The sequence below is a fragment of the Echinops telfairi genome, unplaced genomic scaffold, assembly GCF_000313985.2.
Source record: "Echinops telfairi isolate 266 unplaced genomic scaffold, ASM31398v2 ScPeMD7_21;HRSCAF=78, whole genome shotgun sequence".
Lineage (NCBI taxonomy): Eukaryota > Metazoa > Chordata > Mammalia > Afrosoricida > Tenrecidae > Echinops > Echinops telfairi.
This window is the reverse complement of record NW_022103918.1, coordinates 14,078,724-14,089,588: the sequence shown is the minus strand read 5'-3', so window position 1 is coordinate 14,089,588 and position 10,865 is coordinate 14,078,724. Positions and strand designations below refer to the sequence as shown.

Here is a 10,865-nt window from a genome sequence, read left to right as displayed (position 1 = left end):
CCCGCACCTATGAAAGTTTGTAAGCCAACCACTTTGTTTCTCTAAAGTACCTCGACTAACACAGTTGTCAAGAATTTTGTTTTACTTGGATCCATAGTCAATGCACCAGTCGAGAAATTAAATGACATATTGCATTGGGTAAATCTCAAGATCTCTTTAAAGTGTTGAAGAGCAGGGATGTCACCTTAGGAATTAAGGTGGCAAGTAAGAACTAGCACCTTGGAACAGAGCATTTTGCTCCTCTCTCAGAATGAATGGAGACCAGAAAGCAGAAAGACGCAGAAGTTCATCCGACACTTCTCTCATGTGTTCAAAGTGCTGACCGACGATGAGCTAGGGCACGCAGAAATGAGAGATGCTTTTGCCTGGCTCAGGATGGTCCTGGAGTACAATGTTCTGGGAGGCAAGTACAACTGAGATTTGAGAGTGGTGGCTGTGTTCCAGGAGCTGGTGGAGCCCAGGAAGCAGGATGCTGACAGTCTGCGGTGGGCCATGGGCTGGTGTGTCGAGTTGTCCCAAGCTTGCCTCCTGATACTGGATGACATAATGGGTTCATTCCTCACCCGCCGGGGGCAGCCCTGCTGGTACCAGAAGCCAGGCGTAGGTCTGGATGCCATCAATGATGCCATGGAATCCTGTGTCTACTGCCTGCTGAAGCGCTCTCTGCTGCTGGGGGCAGCCCTGTTAACCTGAACCTGCTCCAGCTGTTCCTGGAGGGTTCCTATCAGACTGGGATGGGACAGGCCCTGGACATCATCCCTGCCTGCCCCCCACCCCAGGGCCACGTGGATCTGGCAGATTCACTGAAAAGAGGTATAAATCTATCCATTGTCAAGTACAACATCTTTCTACTCCTTTTACCTCCCTATAGCTACTGCCGTGATGGGGAGAAGGAGCATGCCAATGCCAAGCAGATCCTGCTGGAGATGGGCAAGCTCTTTCAGTTCCAGGATGATTACTTGGACCTCTTTCGTGACCCCAGTGTGACGGGTTAAGGTTGGCACTGACATGCAGGACAACAAATGCAGCTGGCTGGTGGTTCAGTGTCTGCAGCGGCCCTCTCCAGAGCAGTGCTGGGTCCTGCAGGAGAATTACAGGCAGAAGGAAGCAGATAAGGTGGTGCAGGTGAAGGCAATAGACGAAGAGATGGAGCTGCTGGCCGTGTTCAAGCAGTATGAGGAAGCCAACTTTCACAGCCTCATGAATAGTTTGCTGCCCCACTACCACCCTCCATCTTCCTGGAGCTAGCACACAAGATCTACAAGTGGCAAAAGTGACCTGGAGCTTGGGAGGGCAGATCTCAAATTATTGTTTAACCTTAAAAAAATAAAATAAAATAAATAATAATATGGTGAGCCTGACTTAAGGTGGCCCCCAAGGGGGGGGTGGAGGCAAAATTACCCCAGTTGAGAACTATGTGTCTAGCACTTTATTCATACTTTACCCACCTCACTAACAACTTATCTTCCTCCATTTAATTCATATTCCACCCTTTTAAGTTTTACTTGTTTCATGTGAGCTGCATGAACTACTAGAGGCCCCATAACCTTTTTCCTTTCCAAAATTGACTGCTTTTTTAATGTCCATATTGACTGTTTTCCATATTCCATGCTTTTTTAATGTGTTGCTATTAAATCTTTCATAACCTTCTCTTGCCTCTCTTTTTGAACTGTTTTCCCCCCAAAACCAATGACCTCACATATTTAATTGTTAACGTCTTCCTGTGGAAGCATAAATATTAAGGAAGAGAACAGATGTTTGCCAGCTCACGTTCAATTGATCAGATGGTGGTGAGTTTTAAACTCGGTATGCCAGATTGCTAGTGAACCTAGGTAAATGCTGTGTTCCACCACACGGGCGACTTCTTACAGACCCAGCTTGGTTCTTCTCCATTGTCTTCTCTTGGAGTTGTACCGGATCTTATTACCAATTTTCATTCAAATCCATTGGGGAATGGGGCGAATCTGCTTTTGTTTCTGGGCCAAGAATCTCTTGACCCTGAAAGTCTGATGAGAGGATATTTGAAGAAATGAGAGCTGGATTATATGATTTTAAGAGAAAAGCCAAGTGTTATCTATCTCTTACCTGTTAATCATGTAATTTTGGTCAGTATTTCCTTTTAAACTTTATATTATTGAAAGTCTCAAATGAGCAAGTGAACTCCCAAATCAAGGCAGTGGTGTGACTAAAATGGCTTCTCTAGACCTAAATTGAACTTCATTTGGGATCAAATTAGAGGTTGGCCAAAAACCTCTGTTTCTGCTGCTGTGCAAAGTCAATTCAGCTTCTTGTAAAATTTTAGTTGTTTGGAACTTAAAAGTAGCGTGTGTCAAGATTTTAGCTTGTGTGAGGAATTGTTTATTGAAAGGAATTTGTCCAGAGTGTTTATATCTGCTTAGTTCATATAGAATGTCTTGGTCAGTATGTCCCAGGAGGTTAGAAGATAGAGATGATAATGTTAAGGATTGTAGTTTAACAACTCCCTTTAACTTTTTGTCAGGTAACCCTCCTCTATCTGTGAACATGTAGACATCTGTTTACTCCCCCAACAAAAATCTCTCTTTTGGAAGGTGGAGCACTATAGTACCTCCTTTGTACTGGTATCTTCCAATTTGTGAATCTCTCCAACTTTTATAGGCATGCTTTGCTTTTACTTCTTCGTACAGAGTGTGTTACAGTGAATTATTTGTTATGGCTCTTCTAGCCATAGTCTTTGTAATTCCCACCAAATGATTGGGCACATGCAAATAAGATGTATGGAACCCTAACTGAGGGTTTGGTGGGTTTGACATCCCCCTAGGTTTAAAATGAGCCATCTCAGAAGCAGGAACAAGGGATCTCATTACCACCAAGAAAGATGAGTGGAGGATGTCCTTTGGACTCTGAATTCCCTGCATGTTGAACCTCTTCAATCCAGGAGACAGAGGACTGTGAGCCAGAGATGTGGTAGACAAGCCGAGGCAGCACCAAGAGCACAAAACATAGCAGCAGGTTTCTTGGCCCACAAAGTAAGCAAACTGCCTTCAGACAGGGAGCTCACTTGCGGTGCAGGTTGCCTCCAGGCACTCAATCGGAGGAGCTAGGCTTGTGCCCCACAGAGCTATAGTTGAGCACCTTTGGGCTAAGGCTTTTGGCGGAGTGGTGTGACCTTTGGGCAATTATTTCCAGACCCCAAAGAATTTTGTACCTAAGTAGGGCACATGGCTGAGATACAACCAGAGCAAGACATGCCTGCAGGCACAACTGAGGCAAGGTTGTCCTTGTGGCAAGAACTGTATCCTAAGCATTTCTGATCCAGAATTTTAACCTACTAAGTTCCAGAGCAAACCCATAATTATGGTTATGTGAACTATGTGGCATTGCAATTAATTACTGAACCCAGCAGAGGAGTATAGAATACCAAGGACAGAAGGTTGATGTTAAAATTGATGTTTGAAGGGTAAAGGCATGTCTGACCTCTGCCTCCTAAGAATTGTAGTAGGACTGATGTTGAGTTTGATTCTCTTTCCCTTCTGTGAAATCAGAGGTCAGATGCTACCCCTGTGCCATTTTTACAGTGTTAATGACTCATACTTCACTGTGATACACACATACGTACACATACACTGCCATTGAGTAGATTTCCAACTCAGAGACTGACCCTGACTGAGTAGAGGGTTTCCAAGGCTGTAATTCTTTACAGAAGCAGAGTGCCACAACTTTCTCCCACTGTATGGCTGATGAGTTCAAACCGCTGACCTTTTCGTTAACAGCAGAGTGCTCTAACCACTGCAACTAGGTGCCCTTCACAAAAGTAGGGAGAAAAGTATAGTGAATCCTCATATACTCCATATCCAGTTTCAACAATGACAACTCACAGCCAGTCTCTGGTAAATAAGTTCCTTAATCTGTACTTTCTAAAGGCTAAATCTTTAAAAAAGAGTTTTAAACTCAAGACCTTTAATTAGTACCTATATTATGTTGTAAGGTACAGATACTCCAAATCTCAGCTATGAGGAGAATATGTCTTAAATGGGACAAAGACACATTATCTGGATGAAAAAACAAAACCACAGCCATTGAGTTGATGCTGACACAGGGTAAAACTGCCCATTAGTTCTGGAAACTGTAACACTACGGGAGTAGAAAGCCTCTCTTTCTCCCTCAGAGTGCCTAATCATTTCAAACTGCTGACTTTGTAGTTAGCAGCCAACACATAAGCCCTTTAAGAGATCATAAACACGTCCAAGTGTTTGCAGTCTTATAAAGTGTGTTAGACTAGAGAAAAAGATTCAGACACGTGTGTAAGAGAGAGCCTTATATAAAAGAGTAATTGTATATTAAGAAAACATCCCAGCCCAGTCCAGATCAAGTCCATAAGTCCGATATTAGCCCATATGTCTAAACCAATTTATAAATTCCTCTTCAGAATCACAAAAAACATGCAATTACACCGAATGTAGAAAGATCACAGGCCAGTGCGTATAAAATCTTGTGGATCCAGTGACAGTGGAACCATGTTAGCACTGGCAGGGGTCTCTGTGTGGCTCCTCATTCCAGGGCTCTGGTTCCATTGTCAGCAGGAAGACCAAGCAGAGAGTCTATCTGACTTCCAGTGAGGTATTTATCTCCATAGCGCCTCCAAGTGAGGTCATCAAGCTGCGACCTGATTGATAGGCCAAACCCCACCCTTCACTCTTGTCTCAAGTTGACACCAAATCATGTAACTACCACAAAAAGACCAAATTAAACACACAAACAAAACTCTTTGCCATTGAGTCAGTTCTGATTCATAGTGCTAGGACAGTGGTTCTCAACCTTCCTAATGATGCGGTCCTTTAATACAGTTCCTTATGTTGTAGTGACCCCCCCAACCATAAAATTATTTTTGTTGCTACTTCAGAACCGTCATTTTGCTACTGTTATGAATTGGGCAACCCCTTTAAAAGGGTTGTTCAACCCCCAAAGGGGTTGCAACCCACAGGTTGAGAGCCACTGGTCTAGGGGATTTCAACTATGGTGACTTTGACCCTACTATGGCATGGCCACCAAGGACACACCTAGGCAAACATCTAAAGGAGACTGCATTTCCCTGGCCTGGTTGGGGGAGGGGAAGTAATCAGCTCATTCCTACTTAACAGAAGGAATTCAATTGATGCTTAATTGGATTAGGGAGATCAGTGGGCTGGTAGAGTAAGAGAAAGAGGCCAGGGGGTGGCAAGCATTGGTGTGGCAGGATATCTGGAAGGGTGATCTCAACAGCCCAGAGTAATCTCATTTTAAACCTGCAGGCCTAAATACCCTAGGCTGATTCTAAACTTCAGCGTCATCAAACCCAACACTTTTTACTGACTTTGCGTGCTACTTTCTTGTCCGCGCTCAAGCAAGACCAACCCCGGGGGAGAACGTGATGAGATCTGAGAAATAGGACCAGTCTTGGGATTGGTCCGTTCATAACCAGAGATACAGGCCACAGCTGATAAAATCCCCTATACACAGTTCACTTAGCCACAAAACGACAGTTCAGTTGAGTCCCACCTGCCGCGTCTGGTGCTTTTCTGTCCTTTCTAAATAAACTGCTTGTTGCTTGCCGTTTTGTGGTCCTGTCCGTGAGTCCACTCTTCAGTGGGCCAGACCAAGAGCCCCTGGACACATGAGTGCAGTTGTAACACTAGTGCTCAGAACTTAAGCCCTCATACAATTAATTGCTTTGCCAGTCACAATTTACTAAACATCCAAATGTTCAAGACTATATGCAACTCCTTGCAATTTCCTAAACACGGTGGACTTTTTCACACTGTTATGTGCACCACTCCGAAATTCTCCTTTCTCCACCTCACCTCCACTTTGCACCCTAAGCTCTCCAGTCTTACTTCAAACACCTTCTTTTTGGTAAAACTCCTCCTGAACCCTGAGGGTAAATTGTTTAATTGATTTACAATTGTTTAATAATTGATTGTAGGTTAAATTGATCCTCCAGAAGCGTCACATTTGTTCCTCACCTCTGGCAGTCTGGAAAAGAGATTCCTCTTTTTTTTTTTTTTTTTGCAAAAGACCGTTAAACACGGGCACAGGCTCCTGAAGACGTTAGGCCGCAACAGACTCTTCTTTTTCGTTACTGTCAAGGCGGTTTTGTAAGTTGGGAAGGTCAAAGAAGGAGAAGTACGTGTTGCACCACAAACGTGGCGGGTCTCTTCGGACCCTGGCTCGGGTCCCGCGTTAGCCACGCCGCCCACGGCGAGGCGGCCGCGCGAGACTGGGAACCTCCCGGCGCCGCCCCCTCTCGTGGCCCCGCCCAGGTTACGTAAACAGGGGCGTGAGAACGTGCGCGCGGCACCCGCAGGGGTTAATTTCCGGAAGCTGGAGCGTGTCGCTGGCGCGCCGGCCCCTGTGGAGCGGGCAGGTGCGCGGACAGCGACTCTCGCGGGCGATGTGTCACCTGCAGGGAGCGCCGTAGGCTAGCGCAGACCGGGTTCGAGCCTCCGGAGCGCTCCTCGCGCCTCTCTCGCACCTTCCAGGTCGAGCGCCCGGCCGGGGCCGAGATGTGGCTCCTTCGGCTCGTGGTCCTCGCGGCGGCGCTCGCCTGCGCATCGGGGGCGGCTGGCGGAACTGAACTCGTGGGGAACTCCAGTGAGGGTAAGGTCGGGGCGCCGCGCTTCTGCAACCCCAAATTCCTCCTGCATCTCCAAGGTCAAAATCCGCTCCCGGGTCTATTGTAGGTAGACGGTGGTGCCAGAGGGCTTCGTTTGACTTTGGATGGCCGAGTTTAACACTTGCCAAAAAACTCCCCCAAACTAGTCCGGGTCCTTTTCTGCAGAAGGGAACGCCCATCGCTAAGGAGGCCTGACTACCAGCCTCCCAATTTAGGCAAGAGAAATGGAAAGAAAAGAAAGATAACATCGTTTCTTTTTTCAGACACGGTGTTATCTGCCTTTTGGGGCAGCCATGTTTGTGGCTTTAATTTAACACACCAAAGCGCCCCTTTGTTCCCCGGTGACCTGTCTGAGCCGCTGGACAGGTTTGGGGCAGAATTGAAGGTTTTACGATGAATGATGCTCAAGTTACCGCGGGATTTTACACGCCAACATCTTTTCAAATACTTTTCAAATCGGTTGTGTGGAAACGTGAAGCCAGAATGGGACTTTGGATCGTAGATCATGTGCTTGGTGTATGGGTTTTAGCAACAGATAGTGGCTTGTTGATACATAATGTGAACAACTAATTGTGCTTGCCTGAGAATCACGAGCTATTCCGTAAAGTTAAGCACAGCCTTAGTTTTGTTTTGAGCCTAAGCTAAGAGGCTGGTTAAAATTCCAAAACTAAAAAAAAATAAAAATAAAAATAAATAAAATTCCAAAACTCCATTTTCTGAATAACGCGATCGTGTTCCTAAATGCTTTTGGAACACCTCTTGTGCAAACGGGACCCTAGAACCTTTGCTTGCTAGTTAACGGTTGAAAAGGGAAATTATGTTTTTTTCCAGGGAAGAAAATCCCTGTTTATAATAAGTGCCGGGCATTTTTCATGTGCGATGGTATTTAATCCTCACAATGCCCTGAGATAATTTTCCTCATTTTTTCCTCAGCTGGCAGAGGTTCAAGCTCAAGAAGTTCGTTACCCAGGTGAACAGCCTGGGCTGGGCTTGAAGCCCAGATGTGTGTGCTTGCCTGCACCTTTCATGGTTATTCCTGCTTCAACAAAGCTGTTCGCCAGGAGAATTCCATGCAAATATGATGCTTTGTACTTAAACTCCGTATGTGAGTTTTCATTCCGGAGAATAGCCTTGAGAGGGAGGCAGAAGAGATGCAGCCTCTTAGCAGGTTAACAATATCAGAGGCTGGAGCTGTTGCTGATCCCAAGAGCCAGGATCCAGACCTTTTTATTTGTGGTTTGTGCTTTATTATTTATTAATATCTAGAATTTTTTACACAAGACTGGTGAAAACTTGAATCTTAAATGAGAAATGTTAAGCACCATCTCTCCTCGCTGTCTTTATGATGATCACCCTGGCATTTCCTCAGCAGGTGGCTCCTGGTGCCATGCAGTGTTACTTTGTGCAAGAAAGGGATGATACATGGGAAAGTACTATGTGATTAAAAAAAAAAAATAGGTGACAATCTCCACATCCGAAAAATAAAAATCAACAGGAAGATTAATTCAAAGCTTATGTCATGCTACTTGGGGAATTCTAATAATGATACCAACTGAAGAATTGAGCAACTGCAGAACTAGCTTGTATAGTTTTAGTGTGTCTTGACAATAAATTACTGACAGCCAACCAAGTTCCTAGAAGGTCCGAGGAAGGTGCTTTCTATGACCTGTGTTGTTTTTCCTTCTTTCTGGAATCAGTTCTCTTCTGTCCTTATCACTTGCTTTTATTGTTTTAGATTCATAGCCAGTAACTCACATGGAATGACATTGTAGTTGCAGTACGACAGGTTGTCATTATGGCCTTTCACTGTTTGTGTTATTGATAGTCATTTAGTACTATTGATAGCCCTTAAAGGCAACAGAACACTTGTGTAGTTAATTACAAGTTATACCTGTTTCTCAGAAATAAGTGAAAAGTATGTTCATAATTTTATTTCCTTTCAACTTTTAGGCCTCACAACAATTAATAAGATAAAACAGGAATTTGGGAGGGACTGTTCTGTGGTTTGCTGACCAGCTTATGTAGCCAAACCATTTTATTCCATTTTAATTTTTAATAGTCCATTTGATGAATTTAGGACAGAGCTCTTCTGGAATTTGATTGATGCACTAAAGCTTAAACAATGGAGGTAAATAGGAGGTGAATTTTAGTAAAAGTGGTGAAAGAAGAAAGAGTTGGAGATTTTTCAAGGTTTTAAGGTTAGGATCCAACTGAGATAGAAAAGTTTAGGATTGAGTTCTTTGTAGAATAAAATCATTGTCAAGAAAAAATGAATATGAGAAATAAATGGAATGTTCTATGTGTGAAATGGTGGCAAAAATATATTTGGCAGCAAAAGGAGAGTCACTGCTTTTTATTTTTATCATTTGGTTTTTATTAGAGTCCTTGCTTTTTAGAAGAAAGCTACAACGTGTAAATACTTGGTCTTGATGCTTGCCATTTGCCCTGTAATACCATTTATACTTAATGGGCTTTTTTTCCTCCTACACTCAAAGTCACAAGATCTCATTATACCTCATCAAATGTTTCTAATGAACCTTTTCCCAGAAAGCTTAAAGGCGAGGCTTACTTTCTATTTTTTAGCATATGTATTGAGTATGTGCCTTCCATTGCCAAATCTGTTTTTGTGAGCAGAATAATTATCTGCCATTTCTGCTCGACAACATTGTTGAAGTTATTATTATTTTTTTTCATTGTTGAAGTTATTTTGACTACTACTTTCAGTATTTTTTTACAGTCACTTCTGTGTAAGTCTTTTCCTCAGCTGTGTGCTTATCATGTGCCAGGTGTTTCTGGAACTGTCTGTTCCCATTTTCCCATGAGCTTTTTTGGTAGGCCATAAGGAGCCCAGGTGGTGCCCCGATTATGCGTTTGGCTGCATGGCGTTTGGTAGTTCAAATCCACTTAGCTACTCTGCAGGAGAAAGGCCTGGTATCTATCTGATCCCCTAAAGATTATAGCAAAGAAAAGGTTTTGGGGTAGTTCTGTTTTCTAACATATGGGTCACTGACTATTGTTCTGACCCGTAGAGGCCTTAGGCACAACAGAACACACAGTCTCACAATTGTTCAAATTTTTACAGCCACGTGTCAATCCATCTCACTGAGGGCCTTCCTCTTTTTTGCTGCCCTTTGACTTTTACCAATATAATGTCCTTCTCCAGGGACTGATCTGTCCTGACATGTCCAAAGTATAGAAGATGTTGTCTTGCCATCCTTGCCTCTAAGGAGCAAGGTCTTGATGTTTGCTACTTGCCTGTTATATCATTTATACTTAATGTGCTGTCTTTTTTCATCCTACACTCAAAGTCACAAGACCTCATCATGACTCATAAACTGTAAGGCCACACTTGGAAGGAGTGCAGGGCTCCAATTCTCCTGTCAGATCAATGTGGGGCTGAAGCTGCCTTTGTACCCGTCCCTGTAAGACCCTCCACGTATGAAACCTGACTTTACTCATCAGAAGGCGCATGAGCCATTGCTTCCTTCTGGTCTTATGTATTTGGAGACCAAGCAGCTTTTCATCAAACTGCAGGTTATGTACAAGAGAAATTAAAATGACTTTTAAGTGTTTAAATCTGCCAATGTAAGAGTAAATAACACCCCCCCTATATTTTTATGTGGAAAATAATGTGCTGGTAAGCTTTTCCCTTTAGTATGACTGTACTTCTTCTAAGACAGATTTCTTTGTGCTTTTGGCAGTCCATGGTACTTTTCAGTATTCTTCTCTAGCACCACAATTCAAAGTCATCAATTCTTTTTCTGTCTTCCTTATTCAATGTGCAACTTTTACATGTATAGAGAGCAATTGAAATTACTAGGACTTGAGTTAAGTGCACCTTAATCCTCAAAGTAACATCCGTGCTTGTTAACATTTTCAAGAAGTCTTGTGCAGATTTACCTATACCGTGCATCTTTTGGTCGCTTGAATACTGCTTCCATGAATACTGATTATGTATCCAAGCAAGCATTGATTGTGGATCCAAGCAAGACAAAATCTTTGACAATGTCAACCTTTTTTCCATTTATCATGATGTTACTTACTGGTCTAGTTGTGTGGATTTTGGTCTTCTGTACATTCAATTGTAATCCATACCGAAGGCTGACATTCTTGATCTTCATCAGCAAGTGCTTCAAATGACTACTCTCACTTTTAATAATGGTGGATATAATAAATGTCTGACTTTCTTTTTTAAATAAGGAGATGTGCTTCTGAAACACTTGAAAACTAATGG

The 10,865-nt window shown here is 43.3% G+C and overlaps 1 protein-coding gene and 2 pseudogenes across 2 annotated transcripts in view; 2 read left to right on the top strand and 1 right to left on the bottom strand.

Annotated features, from left to right (window-relative positions):
* The window catches only part of LOC101643044, a 5,677-nt pseudogene extending 4,400 nt beyond the window's left edge, over positions 1-1,277 (top strand).
* Positions 1,278-1,776: 499 nt separating this feature from the next.
* On the bottom strand, positions 1,777-2,641 carry LOC123521503 (annotated as a pseudogene).
* A 3,712-nt stretch (positions 2,642-6,353) lies between these two features.
* Positions 6,354-10,865, top strand: part of TM7SF3 (transmembrane 7 superfamily member 3) — a 45,301-nt gene continuing 40,789 nt past the window's right edge. The window contains exons 1-2 of one of the 2 annotated variants that reach the window (XM_045288475.1): positions 6,592-6,615; positions 7,565-7,867. In XM_045288475.1, coding sequence (XP_045144410.1) covers positions 7,783-7,867 — 85 coding nt within the window. In that variant the 5' untranslated portion in view covers positions 6,592-6,615; positions 7,565-7,782. Of the gene's footprint in view, positions 6,616-7,564; positions 7,868-10,865 lie in introns of both variants that reach the window. The other variant, XM_045288474.1, reaches the window with a different exon arrangement.